The following is a 23,643-nucleotide window of genomic DNA, read 5'->3' as shown; positions in this document are numbered from 1 at the left end:
TCCAGCAGATTGCGTTGGATTTAATTAATCAGAATTTATATAAAGTGTCCATTCTCTCTCTCTCTCTCTCTCTATCTCCAGGACCTCCTCAGCTGAACGGGCACCCTGAGGTTTGTCCAGCAGAGGGAGCCATCGGATTTGGATTGAGTGTGTATCGATCCTCAATCTAAGGCCACAACCTCAGCCACCGAACTTTTCCACAACTATGAAGGGCAGGCAAGCATTAAATAATCATACAGACTGAATCCTTACCACACATGGGATATTCATATAAAATTAACTTGAGTGAAAGTTAAGATTTACAGTTATCAGTACAAGAAAACTGTAAAGCTTATTAATAAGGAGTAAAAAGGGCATTTTTACTCTCACTTGAGGGGATTAGTAAATGAGCCATGCTAGGTGCTGTGGCTCTGAAATTCGGACAGGTCAGTCTAGGGCACAGCAACAGGAGCGGTTTTATAATTATAGTCTTGAAAATGAGGCAACACTTAAATGTAAACACTTGTGGCATCAACAAAGCATTTTATTTAGGATCTATTTTGACAGTGCAAGTAAGGGAACAGTTATAATTTGGATACATTCAAATGTGTCTTGTATTCGTATATTTAAGTCTTAAATCCAGAAAAAGGTTAGCGGTTACACATGAAGACTATAGCATTTACCCCTTTCACATCCTCAGTGCGGCACCGACCTGTGGGACAGTGTCGCACCTCAGCGCAGTCAACCAACCTATCATTTTACTCTTCTCAGTGCGCTGTCTTTACCGCCCTCCTCTCTCTGCAGGCGCTTATGCAGAAGCTGCAGAGAGGGATCCCTGGACACCGAACTGACGCCCTCGTCCCGAAGGACCCTCAGTGCCTCCAGAGGAAACTCCATGAGCCACGCGTCCGCCAGCAGGAACACACCCTCCCCCGGGTCAGCGGGCGCACCTGGGTAAACATGACGTGGTGACGGGAGATGATCAGAAGAAATGGTGATTGAATAGTCCTGCCACTTTTCTGATTGGATTTAGGGACTCTAATTGGGACATTTCCTTTCTGTTCCTTAGCCCCCCAAGTGCAGTTATGGTTGTGTGCTTCAGGGCATTGTCCTGCTCAAGAAAAGGAAGGTATTGAATGGAAATGCACCTGGCAAGCCTTTATCTGCTGCCGGTTTCTCCTCCCTGTCCTTGTCTTTGGCCTTCCCTGACTCTGCGATGGAGACGGGTGGAGTGTGAAGCCTGACAGGGACAGATAACATGTTAATACTGACTGTTTACCCGGCGGACACACTGTAACACACGTCACTGCACATCAGACGTGTCACAGATACCAGCGCAGGCCAGCGGCTCGATCAAAGGATGCCAACGTTGGGAAGTGTTGGACGATTTTGCCCACATTGGCCCCACCTGTGCCTACCTGACGCACGAGAAGTCAAACTGGGATATAATGGGGCGTAGGTAGTCATCCAAGCCTGCAACGATGTCCTGGATGTCCTGTTTTGGACACAGAAGAAAATAAAATAAAAAGTCAAGACATCAACATGGCCTCGTCTGTGTGACAGCAGCGGGCATGGAGGAAGGCTGGTGTCCACAGGTCACACCATGCAGAAGATACCGGGAGGAGATTCAAAGAGGAGGCCGCATGAAACTAAAATTGTCCACAAACGCAAGTCTGGGGACGTAGACGTAGAGCGCTGCTGTGGTTCATATAACCCATGTGCACAATGTCACAACTTGGGCGACTCACAGATCGAGCTCCGCCTGGTGCCGCGTTTCTGTGCGGTGCGTCGCCTCCGTCCTCGAGAACAATATCCTCCATCTCTGGTTTGCGGGAGCGAGCGCAGGTGAGGAGTCTGCTGAGTATCTCCGGGTCCACTGCTGCTCTGGCAACTTTAGTACAGACCAGTGAGCCTGTCAAGAGAGACAGAATCCCTAAATTACACAAGATGTCTGCAACAGAGGTCTCCCATCATGAATATGAAGAAAAGTAAGACCGTACCAGTTTGTTGAATCCCCTTTCCCTTCTGCATTTCGGCTGTTTTCGTTTTTTCAATCAATGCTCCGTATAGAACAGACCTGTGGCACAAATACGTTCATTATGATGGTGATGATCACAACAGACAAGAACCGAGCCAGTATTACAGCAGTGTTGCTCGTCTGATCGGTCCCCTGGTGGCACAGATGTGTTCAGCGGGGTCCTGTGTGGAAGTGGAGTTAATACCATGGGTGATGACTAAAGCTTGGAAATCATGAACCACGCAATACATACAGTAACACTCGTCTGATTTTGAGGAGTTTACATTTTTACGCCAGGGCTTTGTGCTTTCAGACACATCAGCAAGAACGCACTTTAACCTTCATACAGACAAAAATGTCCACTATAATTACACTATGGGAGGAATAGAACTAGATGAAGTAACGCATGAGAAAGACCTAGGAGTCTATGTGGACTCCTCACTTTCTCCATCCAAACAATGTGGGGAAGCAATAAAAAAGGCAAACAGAGTGTTAGGGTATATTGTCAAAAGTGTAGAATTGAGAACAAGGGCAGTGATGTTCAGACTGTACAATGCACTAGTTAGAGCTCATCTGGATACTGTGGACAGTTCTGGGCTCCACACTTCAAGAAAGATATCGCTGCTCTAGAGGCAGTTCAGAGGAGAGCAACCAGACTTATTCCAGGTCTGAAGGGAATGTCTTTGGATCACTTAGTTATTAATGGACACCAAACGAGCGCGATGGGGCGAATGGCCTCCTCTGGTTTGGACACTTTCTTATGTTCTTATAGCTGTGAGAAAGGTCAAATACCCGTCTCTTGAATGCTGAAGAATAATGATCTTCATGTTCACAGGAAACTCATGCAAAATGTTCAGGTGCTGAGGGTTAATCTTCGTGTCCACGTATGCCTGCAACAATAAGAAACAAAAGTCATAAAAACGACATTGCTGTTTATGAATGAATCCAGAGATGTTATAGTCGGTGTATCTACTTTAAAAAACAATGAGTTATCTCAATCAAAGCACATTCATGAGATACCTGTGAGATCCCAGTGAGAGTCTCCTCCACCACCCTCATCCGGCTGCTGGGCGCAGCACTCGCGTGTCGCAGGTTGTGCTGCAGGTTGAGCAGCGCGGAGAGCTGGGAGCTGCTGGGGTCGGGGTTGTCGGCTCTTAAGACATCACCCATCGCCAGCGCACAGCGGCAGCTCTGACATATCGAGAAACCAGTTAACACTGAGAATAATCATCATACATATCCTTTCAGCAACTCTCTGAACTGTCCCTCTCGCACCGGTTTATTAGTGCGACACTTATTCTAGAATGCGAATAAATCACTCATTTATTTCACTCTATTGATCAGACATTTTCTTTTAAGTCACTATATATATGTTTCTAAACAGAGACACTTATTTTTTTTCAAGTATAAATACACTTTCTAGTTAGGTCAATATAATAGTTTTAATAAGCTTTTTAAGATGTATTAAAAACAAAAAAGGTTACATTCTATCAAAAGTACATCCCAAAACTTTAGTCTATATATAATAGTCATGTTTCTACTCCAATTACTTATATTTAGTCTATAATTTATGTTTTGACCTATACATCAACAGAAAAGACATCTCAACAAAGACGTATTGATCAGAAACGTTTGGGGAAAGCAGAATGTGTGTGGTCTAGTTTCCTGCCTGAAAATCAGCCATATTACCTGGTACAGGGCCAGGAATTGACCTGCAGAAGCCGGTTCAAACTGTCCGAGACATTTGAGCATAAGGAGGCTGGCCTCTTCCAAGACGGCAGTGAAGTCGTGGTTCAGTGATAAACCGATGGCTTGTGCCAGGGCCTCACTGGCTTGAGCCAAGAACTGCTGCGCCACCATCCGCCTAGCCTGAAAAACAACAGATTCATCCTGTTTAACTCCCAGTGTCATGTATGAAATGTAATCAAATATGACCACATCCAGCAGCCACACAATCTCGCTGTGTTCAAACCCCCTTCGCCCGTATGTCATCTGCCAATGTCATCCTGCGCCTATGGCTGCACTGGCATAACAACGTGCCGCTCATCTCTCTCTCAGTCTCGCCTCTGCCTTGTGTAGGACTGTATTGATTGTGGCACCTGGCCTGTCGGTCCTTTGACACCTGATATTTACACAAACACAGTGTCAGAATCTGTCCTCTCAAATCTCACATGGACCGTCTTTATGAAGTACTGAAAATCTATTGGGTTGTTGTAAATGCCATATGATATTTATTGCAATATTTGCCAATCAGCCAATCAGAGCCAAAACAAACACCTCTGGGCTACACTGCACATGAATGCAAATAAGAAGAAACTACCTGAAGTTTAGCCGCTTTGGTCGAGTATTTCTTCTCCTGATGCGTGTCAAACTGCCGCTGTCTGTGTCGTGGTTGTCCTTCCTCCGTCCCGTCTGAACCCTCTTTCACAGCTGGGTTTGTCTCCTCCTGTCAAAAGGATTCCAGCATTACATCTCTAGAGAAGCAACATGCCGGAAACGAGAAAATGATATTCAGGACCAAAGAATCTCACAATACGATTTGATACGATTTCGATTCTTGGGTTCAGGATTCATTTCATCACGATTCTCGATTCGAATTAGACTCACTTCAATGCAGTAAACCGCTGAATCGATCAAAGCATCCAAAAGTTGTATGCGAGAAAAAAAAAAGCATTATTCAAATTATTCTTATTTATCGTTGTATTTTCTCTTTGCAAAAATAAAAAGGGAACAATTCAAAGCAAGATAAAGCACAGAGGAGAACTAAAGAGTATTTCAAACAGGACAAAAAATATATATATAATCAGAAAACATACACAGGCAACAGAAAATATAAAGAAAGTCCTTAAAGCGTTGGAGCACAGGCGGTGCACAAACTCGATAACACAAACCCGTTTTTTACAGTCAGTTTAACTCACTCATCCGAGGGTAGGAGAGGAGCACTTTTTGTCCCCTTCTCGAATCCTTTCTGCACTCCCATCTCACCCCCACACGTCATCCCGCTCTCTCACTCCTCCCTCACCTCCTTTCATCTGCCAGGTGCACCGAACACAATCAATAACATCACGTTTCAAAACAATGTTTAATGTACTGAGCCAATAAGAAACCCTTATTCGAATTATGATTGACAGGCTCCTCTACATGACCCCCTAGAAAATAAACTGCACTCAAGTCCCTAAAAAAATATAATCAAACATAAAAAGAAACTTAATGAAGAAGGAGAAAAAAAAACGAAATCTAAACACCGCTTGTGACGGGGGAAAGTGAAACCTGGAAGCTTCTTAACAATCGATTGGAATTTGCCATGGATTCATAATCGTAGACAGAATCGCAATTCTTACATTAATCGATTTTTTTCCCACCCCTTAAAGGACACGATGGGATATAGCATTACACATTTCAAATTGCCATCCCGTTTTGTGTGGTTTGAATATATTTCTGTCAGATCCGAAGATCATTACTCTTTTTTTTTTTTAATGAATCATTTTAAAACTTGTAAACTTGTGACCTAATAAATTGTATTTGTTGTCAAGGTAAACATCGATATTTCATAAAAGCTACCAAATACTTAATGCCACTGTAAAATAAAGATACCTGATTGGCATTTTTTTTTTTTTTTAATCTTTATATGACAATCTGCATCTGTTTCACAGCTTATATGAGGAGTTAGGGGAATCATTAAGAATTCATTAGTGATTTCCTGTTATTCTTGAAATATTCTGGAAGGGACTCACACTTGTCATGATAAATTAAATTCTAACTATTTTAACTATATCCAAGTATGTTATTCATGTTTAAATTTCCTTAGGTACTCATTACATCCAACTTACCCGGCATGTACTGTAACTTACCTTATTCAAAACAGACTTCAGTTTGAGCATTTAAGTTTTGAATAAAATATTAAGTAAAAATATGTATGTATGATTTTATAATTTCACAAATATTGTGTAGGTCCCCCTTTTGCTGCCAAAACAGCCCTGACCCGTCGAGGCATGGACTCCACTAGACCTCTAAGGTGTGCTATGGTATCTGGCACCAAGACGTTGGCAGCAGATCCTTTAAGTCCTGTAAGTTGCGAGGTGGGGCCTCCATGGATCGGACTTGTTTGTCCAGCACATCCCACAGATGCTCGATTGGATTGAGATCTGGGGAATTTGGAGGCCAAGTCAACACCTTGAACTCGTGATTCATCAGACCAGGCCCCCTTCTTCCATTGCTCCGTGGTCCAGTTCTGATGCTCACGTGCCCATTGTAGACGCTTTCGGCAGTGGACAGGGGTCAGCATGGGCACCCTGACTGGTCTGCGGCTACGCAGCCCCATACGCAACAAACTGCGACGCGCTGTGTGTTCTGACACCTTTCTATCAGAACCAGCATTCACTTTTTCAGCAATTTGAGCTACAGTAGCTCGTCTGTTGGATCGGACCACACGGGTCAGCCTTCGCTCCCCACGTGCATCAGTGAGCCTTGGCCGCCCATGACCCTGTCGCCGGTTCACCGCTTTTCCTTCCTTGGACCACTTTTGATAGGTAATGACCACTGCAGACCGGGAACAACCCACAAGAGCTGCAGTTTTGGAGATGCTCTGACCCAGTCGTCTAGCCATCACAATGTGGCCCTTGCCAAAGTCGCTCAGATCCTTACGCTGCCCATTTTTCCTGCTTCTAACACATCAACTTTGAGGACAAAATGTTGACTTGCTGCCAAATATATCCCACCCACTGACAGGTGCCATGATAATGAGATTATCAGTGTTATTCACTTCACCTGTCAGTGGACATAATGTTATGGCTGATCGGTGTATAATTTACAGTGTATTATTGTATTATATTATTAAACACATAAATAAAGTCTGAATCAAGAGACATTACCATGCAGTGAGCGTCCCACTGAGCCGAGTGATGAAGGGGGTCCGCCTGAGCAGCCAGCAATCGCAGACACTTCCCCAGCAGACACAAGGTCTTCGCCCTCCTTTCCACAGACACGAAATGCAGGCCATGCACAGTTTCTAGCTGGGTCAGAGCCACTTGTCCTAAGGTCTTGCCAGTAGTGATCCATTCCTGGGGAGAGAGAGAGAAAAAAGGCAATCTGATACAAACGGTCACCTATAGAACAGGGTTTTCTGTGATGGTTAGCATTCTCTTGTCCACACAAACTGAAGCGGAGGTTATAGAGGAATAAGCAGCCCGAAACTCAGTGGAAAAGCACTACCTGCTGCACGGACGCCGGGTCGGGGGTGCCGCGCACAAACTCTTCCTCGGCTTTCTGCAGTGACCCCTTCCTCTCTTCCTCTGAGGCCCGCGTCTTCTCTTCCTCACACACACACTCGAGCAGGTCTAAGGCCAGGTCCACTAGGGCCAGTCTCAGGTCGGCCAGCTTCCTCATCGCTGGCAAGCTCAGCCTTGAGGTCTGAAGAAGAGATTTGGGAGTTATTTCTACGACCAATCAGAGTTCCTTCTTACTATCATGAACATTATCATTCACTCCCTTTATACATGTAAACCCAGCCGTTAAGGATGGGGGAAAAAAACAACAAAGGAAGATATAAACACTAATAATGTCTACAATGGCTCTCTTGTCTTGCTGAAGTTGGTGTTACCGCACAAGCTATACCATGATACACAATCTTGTGGCCACTTGTATGAAACATCTGTGACGGCGGGAACATTACATTACAGAGGCCAACCCAGAGATATTTACCTCCTCTGATATTTACCGCTATTTACACCAAAACTATGAGTTGAGTGAAATGTAACAATTTGTATAATTTAGCTCCATTAAATGTGTGATATATGTACATACCTAAATATTTGAGTGTCTTTAAATGATATAAAATATTTATTTCGGTATTTTCACATTCTCTAATGGAAATTAATAACTAAGTGATCAAGGATCCTATCCAGTCTGTTTTTGAATGTTCCCAAATTGTCTCTTCAGCCACATCGCTGGGGAGTTTGTTCAGATTGTGACGCCTCTCTGTGTGAAGAAGTGTCTCCTGTTTTCTGTCTTGAATGCCTTGAAGCCCAATTTCCATTTGTGTCCCCGGGTGCGTGTGTCCCTGCTGATCTGGAAAAGCTCCTCTGGTTTGATGTGGTCGATGCCTTTCATGATTTTGAAGACTTGGATCAAGTCCCCACGTAGTCTCCTCTGTTCCAGGGTGAAAAGGTTCAGGTCCTCAGTCTCTCAGTAGGACTTTCCCTTCAGACCTGGAATAAGTCTGGTTGCTCTCCTCTGAACTGCCTCTAGAGCAGCGATATCTTTCTTGAAGTGTGGAGCCCAGAACTGTCCACAGTATCCAGATGAGCTCTAACTAGTGCATTGTACAGTCTGAACATCACTGCCCTTGTTCTCAATTCTACACTTTTGACAATATACCCTAGCATTGTGTTTGCCTCTGTAGAGTATATTGATTTATTTAAAACCTGTCAGCATTATATATAAATGAAGGGAGTATATTATACACATTAAATAAAACTGCCTTCCAGTCAATAACGTATCATCAGGTAAAATTAATTAAATAGTAACTAGAGAGCCTTGGCAATGCAGTGTTTATGACCATCAAGACTTAACTTCCATAAGTGGATTTGAAGTAAACAGTTATTTATTTATCTCAATAATACAAAAGGGGACATCTGTGCGTCTCATGTTTTTGGAAACAAATCTTTATGTGATTTGCATATTTATCGACTGAATCATATTAAACTTACTTAGTTCCAAGATTTAAAAAGTTTTAAATGTGATTTGTCGAGTTTCTAATTAATTTAATACTTTCAGTCGGAGGTAGACGATTGATTCATAGGTATCCCTCAGAGAACTGCTCAGTTCGGGTATGGGCATTTGTGCTTTTATTATCTTAATGATATTCTCATAATCCAAGTTTAAACCACATACCAGTAACTTTATAAGCATTGTTACTACAGTACTCAGCCGTGTTTAAGATTCATATTTCCAAATCCGAAGCACCATCAATCCACACAAGTTCCTTTAGACCTGGGCCGAGATTTAATACACACTCGGGGCTGCCACATGAGGGCAGAAAACAAGTGTCTTGAAAGAAAGGACACTAAAAATAGTAATTATATTTGAGCAAAACTCTAATTACAGCCATTTAACTTTTTAAATGTTAATATTTAGCCAATCAGATATATATCACAGGTCCCTACTTCAAGGATTGGTCCAAATTTTAGTGCCTACTTGACATTCAGATCATGAGCGACAGAACAAGAAAAACGTACCTCTTGAGGATGCAGCAGGCCGACCACACCGAAGATGGCTTCCTCCTGCAGGGTGACGGCCCGGAGCATTGAGGAATAGGCTTCTAGCAGATGGTGATGTTTGTCGTCTTCATCGTCTGTGTGTTCTGCAAGCATCCTTCAAAATAAAGAGAGTGAAAATCAAACGCGTGCAAATGAGGTCATAAACATCGCATTCCCGACAGAATAACGGAGAGATTTTACCGTAATGCCTTCGCTTGCTCCACAACTGCATCCACTGCTTGTTCTCCCTGTCCAAGTTGACAAAACTCTTCCTCTGATCGCCTCAATATATCACAGCTCCCCATCAGCCTCTGGACCGCCTCCGGGTCTGTGGTGGTGCCGACATGACCGCGACGCAGCGCCTGGATCTGTAGAGTTGCTCGTCTGAAAAAGGTGATGCGTATTATGCCAAGCAGGCCCATGCAGATCAAAGGTACAGTATTTGTCATGAAGAGCCGAATGCAAAAGTATATTTTAATAGTACTTGAAAGTGCTTGTGGTGTATTCATCCACAAGGTGGTGCCCATGTATAATAAAAACAATAATATACATCTATTCTAGGGAAAATTCACTTAGAAATATCACATAATGCTACAGTAAGCTCATAGGAATCATTGTATACATCACATCCTACCCCACAACTCCCATGCGGAAAAAAGCAGTTAATTCATAGTCCAGCACAGTCCCCATTCTGTATAATTTAAACACAATGATGAATTTCAGTATTTATGCTCAGAAGCAGCGCACCTGGCCTCCAGAGACGCGACCAGGGACTGGAGAACAGGCGCTCGGTTTGGTCTCTCCTCACAGGCCGACCTCAACACGGAGGCTGCTCGTTCTAAAATCATACACGCCTGTTAATGATACAAAGAGAGACGTATGAGAAGATTATACTGTCATTTGTATCGTAGCAAAGCAATTATTTCAATTCAAGGCCAATGCTGCCATTCACGGCGTTTATATTGACCAGCGTTTCTCGATCAGCGCCGCCCCCGCGTAGCGTGGCCTCCACCAGGCCCACGGTGACACAGAACCAGAATCGCTCGTCCCCTCCGATCTCCTGGGCCTTGACAAACAGAGCCGTGGCCTGACTGTGGTTCCTCTCGTAGTTAGCCAGAACCGCCAGGAGATACAGACACCGCGCTTCGGCTGCCTTGTCACAAAGTCCCTGCGTGTGACAGAACAGCACAAACGAGCCGTTAGCAAGCATAAGACAAGAGTCAACTATTCACCTTTGTGAACATGAAGCTTATGGAGTGTAAATTTGGATTCACTGGCGGTGCAACTGCTTTAATGGTTTTCAAAACACAACCTGGTTACTAGTCAACAAAAGTAAGACATTTCCTCTCACCCTGGCAGCCATATGAGCCTCCGACAGTAGGAGTCTGGCCGGCTGGTACAAACCCATATCGAGCAACACCTCTGCCTTGTCAATCCACATCTCATGAACACATAACCCGCTCGTTTTCTTTCTAGAGAGGGAGGCGCCAGCAGCATTGTTCCCCTGAGAGAGACCGAAAAAAAGAAATAGAAAGAAAGTATTGTTTCCAGTGATCTTCGAGATGGTGGCTGGAAAAAAAACCTTTAAACTTCAAGATCGTGCACAACCTGACGCAAACAGAATCTGAATTCAGCTCGCAGGCGCTTTTAGGGGGGAGATATAATTCATACCATTAGAATACAAGAAAAAAATAAGAGCGCAGACTTACTGGTGTTGTACTGTTTGTATCGCGATTCATCTCGGCTCCTTCCTTCTCCTTGCGCAGAACAATAGCTTCTCGACACCTGAAGGTAAATTATACTTGATGTGTTTAAGAAATATTCCCCAACTCGCTAGGCAGCTGCTTTGAAAGTGCCTACAGAAAGAGCCGTGCCTTTTCAAGATAAAGACTCAGCGGCAGTAACTGATGGGATGCCAAGCTCTTCTACTGACTGATGAAGACAGTCTGAGAGGCAGACGAAGCTCAGGAAGTTGATGTTGCTTCGCTTCAATCAGATTTGGAAACTGGGATAATGTATATTCATCTACAGCTTTAGGTAACCCAGACATATTTGTGATGTTATAAAGTATTTAGGAGGTAGTAGGAAAGTAGGAAGAAAGCTGAAGTAAGTCCTTAAATTATGAGATACTGATTAACATTTGAATTCTTTATTCTGTCTTTTGAGAATTGCTCCAGTTATGTGTCAACTGTAAAATACATGTACTACAAATCATATTACTCTTTTAATTGGGTTAAATACAATTTTTAAATGGTACAGTATAATTCACAGATAACACACCCTATTTTCTGTGGAAAACAAAAAAGCATCAGTTGCCAGTAAAAAGGCAACTGACAAAAGACTGGAAAAAAATATATATATTTGCCATCGATTTTTTGGGACACCTTTTGTCAAACAGATTTGGGGGGGGGGAAATCATTCCATCATTATGGAAGAATCACCTGTATTAAATTCTGTTTCAGTGTCTCTAGGGACAGAAGGCTGCATATGTCTTCACACATTATAAAAAAGGAACAGAATTGTCTTAAATGTTTATTTTAAATCCATGTCTTTGTGCGCTCCCTTATTTCTTCATCAAGATTCTAGAACATAAAGATTATAAAGATTCTTAATTTGCTTTCTTTTTGCTTTTACTGTAAAACAACCAAGATATAAAAAAGGCCACAGCTAAACATACTTAATCTGTTCCTCCTCATATACGAACACCGCTCCGACAGCCTTCTCGTGGTACTCTGCAGACACGCTCAGACCGAGCTGGGAAGAGTTTCTTGCAATCCTAAAAGAATGGGGGGGAACAATTGAGCGATTTCACAAGAAGTATTAGCATATTGACCTTCCTCTGTCAGTTAATTAGTTCATTGGCAATGGGGACAAAAGGAAATATTCTTTGGGCTCATAATGCTCCAGAGGTTGCAGCCTTGTCCACTTGATGTCAGAAACAGCACATCTGGAAGAACGTCAGCCCTCACCTCAGGTGGTAGAGGTCAGACAGACTCTTGCAGCCCAGCACCACGTGGGCAATCACTTCGGCGAGTTGTAGAGCCGGCAGAGTCAAGTGAGTTAAGGACAGCGCCTGGAGCTCAGTCACCAATTGATCCAAGAAGAACAAGCTCCGAGTCTATTCAATTGGAAAAAATGAAGATCGATTGGGGTGCTGGAACTATTTAATCGATAGACTCATCATTTTTGCTTCTCGAGGTATCCCTTCTTGCATTGGAGGCTCAGAATACGATATCACAGGCGCATGCCGTTAAAGACTCAACAACAGACACGGCTTGCGTTGCGGTCACTCACCGGATGCGTAATGCTCTGCTCGTTCACTGAGTCAAGGCCGGCATCTTGCCTGAACGCTTGTCGAACCTCTTCGGGGCAGTCGTAGCCGGCCCACTCTTCTGGGCTGCCGGGAAAGCTGTCCGGTGTACCCTTTCGCTTCGGTTTCTCCCGACCAGGCGGAGGAAGAGCTGCCTATTGTTAAAATGTATATATAGATCATATGTATAGTCATAAAAACAAACCACAGCTTCACAATATCTCTATGTAAAACCCTAATGGGCCACTTAACTGTCAGAACAAGACTCCCGTGTGTATCTAGCCATACCTCCTTGGATTTCCTCCCTCTCTCTTTCTTCGGGGTGGGAACCGGCGTCGGAGGAGCAGCAGGCCCAGACGCATTCTTCAGCAGCTCCTTAATGACGGGCCCAGCGGCTGCTAAAGATACCTGTTGGGGATGTAGACCGCCGAAGCTGAAGAGAGCTCATTATGCACACACATACGGTTTACACACGGGCTGTCAATAAATACATACATACATATATAAACACACAGAGAAGCGCCAAACTGAATTATTCCCATTCTGCTCCTCTCACTGTCGGAAAGAGAACTCGTTACCTGCCAGATCCGCAGCACATAATGATACGCCATGAGGCAGTGCTCTTGGCGCTGAGGGGAGGCCCGGTCTGCGATGGCAGCCATCAGCGTGTGGGCTCTGAACAGGGCCTCGAGCTGCTTCACGTTCTTCACATCGGCAAGGGACAGGCTGGGACTCGCAGACGTCACTCCGATCTCCGACTGCTGCTGCACTGGGATTAGGTTGTCCCTCTCAGCTGGCTCTTCTGCAACGAGTTAATAAAACTGTTTTCTGAGCTACTTGGCGTTGAAAATGAGATCAGTGGGGGTGACCTTGACACAGAAAAATGAAAACGCTTTGAGGAGAGAGAGGACAACCAACAGGAAGATCGATAGTACCTGTTTTAGGGGTCTTTGGTTCCTCAACGGTCTCAGACGATACTTTTTCTGGCGATTGTTTGGTCTTCGATCTACTTTTCGGCCTTCCCTTCACATCTAAGAAAGAAAAAGTTAAACTAGATCTGATCATCCCAGTACAGCCAGCATTATTGAAAGTATTTTATTTATTCCAATGCCAGATTTGCATTTTTCTGGAAAGTACTGTAAAACTTTAAAGGTGCAGAAAAATATGCATTTCAACACAATTAGACAGTTGTTCTTTTGCAAGGGGAAAAACAGACATAAAAAGAAATAAGACCATTTCAGACGGCAAACAAACAAACATAAGAATTGCTTGTATACTGACTCAAGAGGAGAGGATTAGCAAAGGAAATCGACAGTTACATATGGCCAAGCTGTAAACCGTTCCCTGTGTTACCATCTGTTTTCTTCTCCTCAAATTTCATGTGCAGCAGAATATCAATCGCCCATTCAATCTGGTGAAGTGCATCTGTGATGGGGAACTGATTACAGTATAGCCACTGCCCAAATTCAAGCAGGCAATCAACCTTCTGCCAGGCGCTTTCTGGCTTCTGGAAAACATAATCAATACAATGTCAGTAAAAAGGGCAAAATAGCAATTATGCCCGTAAACTCTCTGAGCGTCATGAATACCTTGAGGCAGTGAAAGAGATCAAGGGGAAAATATAAAGTACAGGTAACGTACTGTACAGACACACTTGCGTCAGTGGGGAGTCACGCGATGAGACGAGAGACAGTTTGAAGAGGCACACAAGAATACTAATCGCCATGTTGTAAGTCATGATCACATTAATATCTGACTAATCCTTATTCATCTGTATTATTAAGACAATGATTAATTTTACAAATGACTTAAATCGTTACAAAACATTGAGTAGTGTGAGTTACTGGACCTTGAATCATACTGGACTTCTTGAGAGAGAGGGAGAGGGAGAGAGGGGGAGAGGGGGAGAGGGGGAGGGAGAGGCAAATCTCTTAAATGACAGATGACACACTGACAAGACACATTAATCAGTCATACAACAAAACAAAGCTGAGTGAATAATGATTGTTAGTCATGTCAGATTAATTAAATTCATATTGAGTGAAATTCAATCTCCGGGACAAAAAAAAAATCCCCCCCCAAAAACAAATAAATAAAAAATCTGCTCGTGCACATTAGCGTTGTGATCTGACAGATTTTATACTCAGCTGGGAATTAAAATGATTGTAAATAGTTGAGCACAAGCCTGGAGAGAGAGAGGGAGAGAGAGAGAGAGAGAGGAAAAAGATAGCTTATGAATTATGAGTTGCCCGAGACCTGTTTTATTTTCTTTATTTTAAAAACGATCAATAATTCAGATTGGAGAAAACGGATAACAGTCTGGATAATGGTTATTTCCTGATTTTTATTTCAAAGATTTGTATTTCTCTTTACGATCTGAGGGAGGAAACAGAAAACTTGAGAAAACATATGATCGAAGAAGATCTGAAGAACTATCTGCCCATTAGTCTACTCACCATTGCATACAAAATATTTAATATAATAATATAATATAATAATTTAATATATACGACAGTAACACAACCAAGAGAACAACCAGGACTGGTAATAGACACTTACAGGGCCTGTATCTCTTTAAGTGATTCTAACTATACCCATAACATTTATGCGTAACATTACTACATTTTCTGGCCCTATAGGTATTCTACCCACGTCCCGAATATATATTAAGTCAGACCATGCAGTCGCAGTTCTGTGGGGTCTAGTACGACTTCCTCGGGAGGATTAGAAAAGAGAAAAGAGAAGGGGGAAGAAAGTATAGAAGAAAGAAGCCTGCTGTATGCACAGGGAGTGTTGCTGAGCTGCATTTCTTTTCATGTTTTAGTCTTTAAAATGAGCGGCACCACACGAAAGAAACTGTCGAGGATGTGACTGGAGACGCAACACAAAGCAGACCTTGGGGTAGCGATTAAGGGTTGTCCTCCGAAGCCTTTAACGCTGATGAACAAGTTAATGACAGAATTACCTGCAAGGATAGGATGGCGTTCTGGTAGCAGGCGAGCTGCCCGACAGTTTCTTTACAACACAGAGCGACGCGCTTCCACAGGCAGGACACATAGTCCTCGCTTTCATCTCTGAACTTCTGGATGTCCATGAGAAAGCTCTGGCCCAGCCTAGCCTTCACCACCACGCGATGCTTGAAAATTAGGCTAGTGGATAGAATAACAAATATATATATAAGTGCGTTAAGTTTGATTTACTATGCTACGTAGTTTATTCAAAAAGCTAACGAGACACGAAAATGGAAATGAAACTCACAGTCTGTGCTTCGTTCTTGGCATTTCTCCGATCGCTTGATCCAGAACTCGAAGGCCCGATTCCCAGTCTTCTCGATCGGCGTGGATGTGAAATAACAGTCCGTACAGAGCGGCTCTGAGAGTGAGATCCTCCTCTGGATTCCCCACACCTACACGACAACAGCAATGCATTATTCAATGACACCCAACCAAGAAATAGTTCGTAATCAATCATTATTTATGCATTTCTTAAGTTCACATACTTGTAGCCAAAGGTCCACATGAGATTGCAACTGACGAAGTTGCAAATGTGTTGGGTTCGGCAATCGGTTTGTCTCCATCCTAAAGAATGTGACAACAAATATGAATTAATACGATGAAAAGAAAAGGAACACAATAAAAGTATGCAAAATAAAACATTATAAATGATGTCAAGAGATAAACAGGAGGAAGACTTTGCAGTGTAACTCTGTATTTGGCTTTACCGTTTTCTCTTGACAGCTCGTCCGAGCGATGGCGTTCAGTATCTTCTCAACGGCACGTCTCAGCTGCTGCCTCTCAGATGCTGCTGGTAGGAGAGACGAACAGGCGTTCCAGAAGTGACGGGCTGCGCTCATACAGAGTGAATGGTTTCCAGCCTTTTCTGCAAAACTAAACAAGCAGTGAACCATTAATAACTGCACAGTGAAGGCAGACATACAACTAGCATCAAAATGTATTCAGATATTTCAAAATCCTATCAGTATCACATAAACTTTTATTACTCATTTGTGCTAAACATATTGAGATGAAAAGGCACTTACTAGACAGCAAGTTCAAAAGCTTTCAGGGCTTCTTGACGCGTATGCGGCCGCCCTGACGCTCTCTGCATCACACTCTGCCCCTGAATGCAAGCTACACTGCTCAGCATCTCCTGGACTGATTTAGAGGTGTACCTTTAAAAGGAAAGAACATGACTGGATCCTGAGCAAGACACCATCATTTTTGGGGAACAGATGCACATTACATTAAACACGGATCTTTCCAAGTGTAATATTCATAATGAGCAGCAGATGTCGTATTTTTTCTACACTGATTTCCTTCATGATATTAGAATGGAAAAGAGCAACGATGCATCTTGTTTTAAATACGCAGAAGCAGTTCATTTATCACTGTCACTGCTGTACATTGAAATATGACTATACGTATACATAAAAGTAAATAAAATTAAGGAAAGATTTGAAAGACTTCTTGGAATTGGTCTTTGAATACAGTTCTTGTCCTTGTGGAGTAACTGGATTAGAACTCAGGTGCCCAGACTGAAAATCCATGCACTGCTTGTAAGTCACACAGCATCATCACGATTTAAACACCTCTAATTCCTTGTACTAAAGAGTCTAGATCGGGATACTCTACCCTCATAACCCGCCGCCTGAACTATTATCGCAAAAGCATGAATGAGCAATCGCACGGCGAGTTTCTCTAATGTTTTTTTTAGGAAACTGCCAGCAGATTCTTGTTCATCTGATGTTCATGTGTATGAATCACATGCAACTGCACAGTATGACACAACCCACGCCTAATAACCGCACTGCTGACGGGTGAGTACAGGAGCTGCGCTGTTAATGTATAGGTGGTAGGAAAACACAGCAGGTTGTAGCAGTTCAGTAAGTGTTACTCACACCTGAATCCTCCTTTTTAGTTCACGGCAGGATTCTGCAGAACAACTGAAATACGATGCACTTTCTGAAACTTACAGTTCTTGTTTACTAGAAATCACTTTTCTTCCAGCTGCCGTTTCTAGCTGCAATGCCCTCTGGGAGCACGCCATCACTAATTCATGGTCGCCGCTCACACGGGCGAAGTGCGCGAGCTGCAGCCAAGTCTCGAGCTCGACCGCGGCATCTGTCCAGTTGCAGTCAGAGGTCATTTTTGCCAACTGGAAAGTAAAAGAGGAATATCTCGTTCGCTTCTGTGATGTTCTTTGGTGTTACGATGAGGATACAAACACTTTGGCTTTGGGGGGGAAACAGTCGATATGAAATACTTTCTGAATATGGCAAACCTTGCATTTCCTCAACTCAAACAAATCAAAACATCTAATTTCAAGTTCCAATTCCTAATTTGTTACATAACATGTTGTGTGTGTCTAATTTGTTTAATGCTTATGACAGTAAACAATATAATTGTATTCTGAAATCTGCTCCAGAAACCCCCAGATCAAATACATATCATAAAGACACAATCTGTATGATTGTATGAGGCACTCACCACAGAGAGACTGGGAGCGGAGAACTCCATTAATCTTGAGTTATTGCACGAGTGCATCTCCAGTCCGACGAGCACTCTTGTCATTGCGCTCTGGGTATCACTCTTACTCTGCAAGCACATATTAATTGTTAGGGCTCAACCTGGGTTACACATTCTTTTCAGACACCTTTAATCATTAAGACATCATTTAATTTTTCCTGTGTGCCCTACGGAGAAAACAAATAAATAAATATACGGTCGATCTCTAGTTAGCTATTTTAATGTTTGAGAATGCGGCATCTGTTCTTCGTCTTATTATTTTATCTATTAGTGTTGCATATTAGGCAGTGAGTCCATAATGAAGGCCTTCATCATAAAATTTTCATGATTATACTTTTTTGTTCTCTCGGTCTTGATTCATTTCCACTTGTGGGAGAAATGTACGCTTATTAGATCTGGGACTCATGGTCCTTCTTTCAGACCACAAACAGCAATTCTATGTAATTTTAAAACTGATTGAATATAAATGTATACAAACAACAACAGTGATTTATCGATTACAATTGAATAGCTGGCAATTTAAAAGCCAAGCATTCACCTCATCGTCCAGGTCAAGCTTCGGCTGCTGGAGAAGCTGCTTAATCCGGACCCACGTTGCGATGACCTGTTTCCGTACGGCGACAGGCACTGTGTCGGCCGATGCAGAGCCGTTGGTGAGCTGCAGCGCAAACTCACACACCTACAGTCGCACAAGAAAGTCACTGCTGATTCAAGTGCAGAGGGAATGCCAGGGGACCATTTTGGGAACTTAAAGAGCTGAGCGCAGACCTGAAACCCAGCTGACTGGCTCTCACCAGGTCAGGCAGCTGGCCCAGCCTTGATTAGTTAAAGAGGAGGCTGGTCTCTGACCTACCACGGCCCTGTACTACTTCCATCCTCACCTCCAGAGCTCTCTTCACATCTGACATGCCACTGGGATCCACCACAAAGCTCTGCCTGCTGCCCGTCTTCTCCACTCCTCTCCCGGCCCCCTTCCTGCCCCTGTCAGCCGCCGGGGTCTTCTCTCGCTGCAGCTTGTCGTCGTCACTCTTAGCCGAGCCAGGAATCCAGGGGAGGGTCAGGCCTTGAGCCAGGGCATTGCACAGCATTACAAAGAGCACCGTTTCCCTGCCGGTGGAGAGACACACGAACACAAAAGCTCAAAAAGTGCATTGGTCTTGGAAGCCTGCCTGAAGTCTTATCCCTGACATGGACGATGCACAAAAGACCAAAAACCACCTGCTGCCAACTCACCCCGAGTGTCCAGTCTGTTTGAGAAAATCGATTAATTTCTGAAAGGCCTCCACAAGCTCCCTCTGTCCCCCAGCCTTTATGAGGTGGTGGTTGTAGTTCCAGACGTACACGGCTGTGTTACAGACGATCCAGGCTTCGTGTAGCTCAGCGCCCAGCTCCGCCGCACGCAGAAAGTTGTGTGTCGCGTAAACGGACAAGCCCTGTATCCAGTCTCTGAAATGCAATGTTGGGAGGCTGTGAACTGTGCATTTCTCCAGCACACGGGAGGCACAGATTGTAGATTTTACACATTATTCCTTTGCAATACGTATCTAGATTCCAAATCAATCTGATTCACTATTTGATGGGACTCGCTATTCCTGAACATCGATTTAGCACCCACATGGTTTGTATTGATGAACAAAATGCCAAGGCTGTTAAAGGATTACCTGTAGATTAGCCATTCTGGATTCTTTTCTGGATCTTTTGCAACGAAACCTGCAGGACGTTTGCTTCTGTCCTCTCGTGGACTTGGCTTGCCATTAAGCTGTACGCCCTCTGACCTTAACTTGAGTACAGTTGCCTAACAGCCATTGAAATGTAAAAGGAAACATGAAACGAGAGATATAGTCATTCTGCTAATGAGGTTTTACAGAGGCAAGATTATAATGTCTTAACGTGAAAACAATAAGAATGCATCCTTAATTATTATAGAAAAAGCATGACGAATAAGCAGGACTGCGCAGTAATGATGGAACATGCAGTTCTTGTAAATCTTTCTCTATTCCATTTCAAAGTTATCACTTCTGATCTTTGTTATTTTTGAATGCAGTTTCTATTCATGTATAGTGTGTAAGTTGTCGCCCTGGATAAAGGCGTCTGCTAAGAAATAAAGTAAATTGACATTTCCTGAGACTCTAACAGACCACTTTTCGGCCACAGTCCACCCACTTCGAACCCACAGACAGGAAGCTCTTCGAGACTTTTACTTTGGATGTAGGCAGGAGATCTCCTGGGTACGGGCCACTGTGAACACTTTCCTATTGCAGTTCAAGGGAAGCCCCAGGAGACTAAAGGCCACTAGGGGGACTAGTTTCAACACGAGAGTGGGAACCAGCCCTGATGATCGTTTACAAAGGCTGCATAATTTGTACAGACATCTATTGGTCCCATCAGATTGAGCGCAATCAACATGAGACAAAATGGACGCCCGGTGACATGCAAAACAGACTTCAATTATTCAACGTCAATTATTAACCTGTCACTTCTGTTCAAAATATGCAGGATTTTTTAGCATACATTTGTGCTGATCTAAGTAAACCCACGGCCCAGAACTCCTCAACAGAAAGGACACAGCGGAAGTGAGCAGTAATCCTGGAGATTAGACTACACACACATGAAGGCAGAGACGGATACAATATACAGGGAGAACTATATTAGTCTGTCATCCATACAAACCTGTGTTCTTACTATGCCTATATATTGTTAGCACTGTGTTTAACAAGTTGATACATTTCATATGACTGCTTAATAGCCACCTGATTTAACTCTTCTGAAGATCTGACTTGCATAATTGACCCAGTGTATGCGCTCTGGTCCTCAGCGACACATTGCAGTACTACAGTCACTTCAACACATTCTACATTTGTGGTGTGAACCATTACTATCCATTCTAATAGGAGGCTGCGGCTCTTTTAAGGATCATAGAGAGAATAAGTCTGGTCTCTTTGGGGAGGGGGGTACATTCAGGCACAGAAAACCCAACAGTGCAGACTTCTGACAAAAAATATGTTCTCCCTGGGAAGCACTGCAGCTTAAATTCACATTGAGAGAAACACAGAAATACTCATTTTGAAATGTACCTTGCAATATAAGCAATAGCTGTTGATGCTCCTACTTTAGTTTCACATTTTTATGAAAACAGAATTAGACCGTCCTCTAAGACATCTCTCTCTCCCCCGTGCTTACAGTGTTGCTGCATATTAAAAAGACATCTATCGTTATGCATGTTCTTTTACTGCACCTACACATACTACAGAATGATCGATGACACCCTCATTTTAACACCTGAGCGAGAATTTTAGTTTTGAGCCATGGTACACTGACACAGTATTAGAAAATCATTTTTAAAATCCCGTTGACTTTGCACAAAATTAAGCTTTACTGCCAAGTTTGCGGGAGCCGTGCCATAACTCTGCTAATTGTCCCATTCCAGCGAACACACGCGAATGTACCTCTGCGTTTATGAACCGTATTTCCGCCAGCAGTCTCATCAGATCCCTCTCAGGTGTGTGAAATTGCTTTCTTGTTTTTATCGATTCGGTGGCCAGACTTCCATCAGTTTGATTTCCTTCCGCAGTACTTTCTTCATCTTTCAAATCATCTGAAGACATAAACACGTGCGCTTGCGTTAGTGGCCTCAACAAGCAGAGCATATACAGCTGGCTGATACCAGTTGATAGTGTATAAAGGACAGAACATCAACTGGGCCGTTTTATATCATTTAAATTTCATGAAATCTGCTATTTCAATTGTTATTAACTTTAAGCATCTATAGTAAATTTCCGCCATGAATAGCTTCTGAAAGTATATCTGAACAATTTGAAAATTAAGTCTAACTGAAGTACGAACTCTTCAGGGTTTTTTCCACAGCTGTGGCTCAACAAAAAGTAGTTCTACACTGCATTCGACTCTTGGGTACCTCCGTTTCGGACTATTATCAATACTTACTCTCAATTCTTGAAGCTTTCCATCGACCATCATCATACAGGAGACAGAACCGAGACGCTGCCCGACACACATCCCAGATCTCCTGCTTCCTGGCCAGCTTAGCCAAAGCAGCCCAGAGCCGCATCCTACGACAACAACAGCAGTGTCAACTTCCGAGTAACGCATCTTTTCAACGATTGTCAACAGTAAAGGGCATTTACCCCCAAAAAAATTCATTTTTATCCCTGTAATTAAAAATGTATGTTGCCTTTAGCATTTGTTTTTGATGTATCAGTGCATTCTTTAATAAAATATAGGCCTCTTATCCTTCAAGACTCAAAGCCTTAGTAAAGCAAAGACAAACAAAAACGCTGCTGATGAAATTGATCGTAAGAGCGTCACTTCTAGCAAACGTGCTGTGGGTATCTGCTCCACACAAGAAAAAAAAAAATATTTTTTTATTTATCATCTGTTTATTTAGTGTAAACCAACATCTACAAACCTCTCCTTGTCATTTTGATCAGCCAGCCGTTTCAGGTGTCCCTCTGCCTTCTGCACAGAGACGGTATGATGCTGAGCTTTAGCACAAAGTTGGCTGATTTGACCGTTTCTTCCGCTGGCTTTTGCAACTGCAGATCGGAAATTAAAAGACATATAAGCATCTGCCAGAGTTATCTATGAACATGACGAGACCGTGCCAGAGCAGAGGGAGATCCGAGCCCAGGGAGACGAACGCAGCCCTGGCATACCGAGTGGTTCAATCCCACCACTCCCTCGCGTAGACGCCGCAGTCAAAGGCGTCACTCAGATGTCGGTGCCGGAATCGAGTCTGGCACAAATTAAGTACCTTGCTTTAAAAACGTCACAATTAAAGATCCCTGAATTTCTCACAGCGCAGGCGTGGGTTTATAGGCAGTTGTTATTACCCTTGGCTTCGTTGTCTCCGTCGAGGACAACTTGAAACGCGTCCGGTGCTAAAGCGATTCCGGCATTGACCAACAGGGCGCGCTTTTTCCTCACGTCGTCATTCAGGTTCGCTTTCTTTGCCTACAGTTTGGGATGAAGTTAGAAACAAACATTACAATTTCAGATTCGATCTCTGGAGCTCAGACACTACTTGGGATGCTGTATGCGTTTCATTCTGGTAAGGAAAGGTTTTTACAGACTACAGGCAATAAAAGCTCAGGATATTCATTTGTATTACACTGCACCAAATACGATGAATATGTCAGTATTGTATCACTCACATTGTATGACAAAGATACTTAAACATGAAATGGATTTTCTAGGCCACCGGGATGAGAGGGTCATAAAATGAAAAATGAAAATTAAACGGGATTAGAGATTCTCATCAGCTCCGAGAGATTACAGAGCTAGCTTCTCTACTGCGGGGATCTATAGCCAACCTGCTCTATCATGAGAGCCGCTCGGTCCTCCGTCCTTTCAGGGGTCTCGTACAGCGCCGTGCGCAGCTGCAGGAGACGGAGGGCAGTCTGGAGGCGATCCCGGTATATCCCTTTCTCGTCCAGACGTAGTGCTTTGCAGACATGATCCAGAGCCGCCTCTATGTGGTCTCCGTCTTCTTCTATGATGCTGATCTCAGCATGGACTTGACACCGCAGCTGAAACAACAGG

At 43.4% G+C, this 23,643-nt stretch overlaps 1 protein-coding gene across 1 annotated transcript in view; it reads right to left on the bottom strand.

Annotated features, from left to right (window-relative positions):
* Nucleotides 1-502: 502 nt before the first annotated feature.
* Nucleotides 503-23,643, bottom strand: part of cfap46 (cilia and flagella associated protein 46) — a 29,673-nt gene continuing 6,532 nt past the window's right edge. The window contains exons 13-52 of the mRNA XM_066693243.1: nucleotides 23,415-23,643; nucleotides 22,935-23,055; nucleotides 22,511-22,637; nucleotides 22,030-22,154; nucleotides 21,534-21,682; nucleotides 19,749-19,882; nucleotides 19,321-19,533; nucleotides 18,969-19,194; nucleotides 18,626-18,766; nucleotides 18,049-18,156; nucleotides 17,535-17,716; nucleotides 16,602-16,733; nucleotides 16,284-16,449; nucleotides 16,062-16,140; nucleotides 15,821-15,968; nucleotides 15,528-15,711; nucleotides 13,916-14,069; nucleotides 13,498-13,593; nucleotides 13,141-13,364; nucleotides 12,851-12,970; nucleotides 12,547-12,717; nucleotides 12,222-12,370; nucleotides 11,930-12,028; nucleotides 10,962-11,037; nucleotides 10,604-10,756; nucleotides 10,220-10,420; nucleotides 10,000-10,106; nucleotides 9,454-9,636; nucleotides 9,232-9,367; nucleotides 7,208-7,405; nucleotides 6,868-7,056; nucleotides 4,317-4,442; nucleotides 3,686-3,865; nucleotides 3,017-3,187; nucleotides 2,789-2,886; nucleotides 1,980-2,056; nucleotides 1,728-1,891; nucleotides 1,398-1,474; nucleotides 1,128-1,219; nucleotides 503-929 (exon numbers count right to left, since the gene is read on the bottom strand). Coding sequence (XP_066549340.1) covers nucleotides 733-929; nucleotides 1,128-1,219; nucleotides 1,398-1,474; nucleotides 1,728-1,891; nucleotides 1,980-2,056; nucleotides 2,789-2,886; nucleotides 3,017-3,187; nucleotides 3,686-3,865; nucleotides 4,317-4,442; nucleotides 6,868-7,056; nucleotides 7,208-7,405; nucleotides 9,232-9,367; nucleotides 9,454-9,636; nucleotides 10,000-10,106; nucleotides 10,220-10,420; nucleotides 10,604-10,756; nucleotides 10,962-11,037; nucleotides 11,930-12,028; nucleotides 12,222-12,370; nucleotides 12,547-12,717; nucleotides 12,851-12,970; nucleotides 13,141-13,364; nucleotides 13,498-13,593; nucleotides 13,916-14,069; nucleotides 15,528-15,711; nucleotides 15,821-15,968; nucleotides 16,062-16,140; nucleotides 16,284-16,449; nucleotides 16,602-16,733; nucleotides 17,535-17,716; nucleotides 18,049-18,156; nucleotides 18,626-18,766; nucleotides 18,969-19,194; nucleotides 19,321-19,533; nucleotides 19,749-19,882; nucleotides 21,534-21,682; nucleotides 22,030-22,154; nucleotides 22,511-22,637; nucleotides 22,935-23,055; nucleotides 23,415-23,643 — 5,902 coding nt within the window. The 3' untranslated portion in view covers nucleotides 503-732. The remainder of the gene's footprint in view (nucleotides 930-1,127; nucleotides 1,220-1,397; nucleotides 1,475-1,727; nucleotides 1,892-1,979; nucleotides 2,057-2,788; nucleotides 2,887-3,016; nucleotides 3,188-3,685; nucleotides 3,866-4,316; nucleotides 4,443-6,867; nucleotides 7,057-7,207; nucleotides 7,406-9,231; nucleotides 9,368-9,453; nucleotides 9,637-9,999; nucleotides 10,107-10,219; nucleotides 10,421-10,603; nucleotides 10,757-10,961; nucleotides 11,038-11,929; nucleotides 12,029-12,221; nucleotides 12,371-12,546; nucleotides 12,718-12,850; nucleotides 12,971-13,140; nucleotides 13,365-13,497; nucleotides 13,594-13,915; nucleotides 14,070-15,527; nucleotides 15,712-15,820; nucleotides 15,969-16,061; nucleotides 16,141-16,283; nucleotides 16,450-16,601; nucleotides 16,734-17,534; nucleotides 17,717-18,048; nucleotides 18,157-18,625; nucleotides 18,767-18,968; nucleotides 19,195-19,320; nucleotides 19,534-19,748; nucleotides 19,883-21,533; nucleotides 21,683-22,029; nucleotides 22,155-22,510; nucleotides 22,638-22,934; nucleotides 23,056-23,414) is intronic.

This window comes from Amia ocellicauda, chromosome 20 (assembly GCF_036373705.1).
Source record: "Amia ocellicauda isolate fAmiCal2 chromosome 20, fAmiCal2.hap1, whole genome shotgun sequence".
Taxonomy (NCBI): domain Eukaryota; kingdom Metazoa; phylum Chordata; class Actinopteri; order Amiiformes; family Amiidae; genus Amia; species Amia ocellicauda.
Note: the sequence above shows the minus strand (reverse complement) of the source record. Positions and strands in the feature narration are given on the sequence as shown.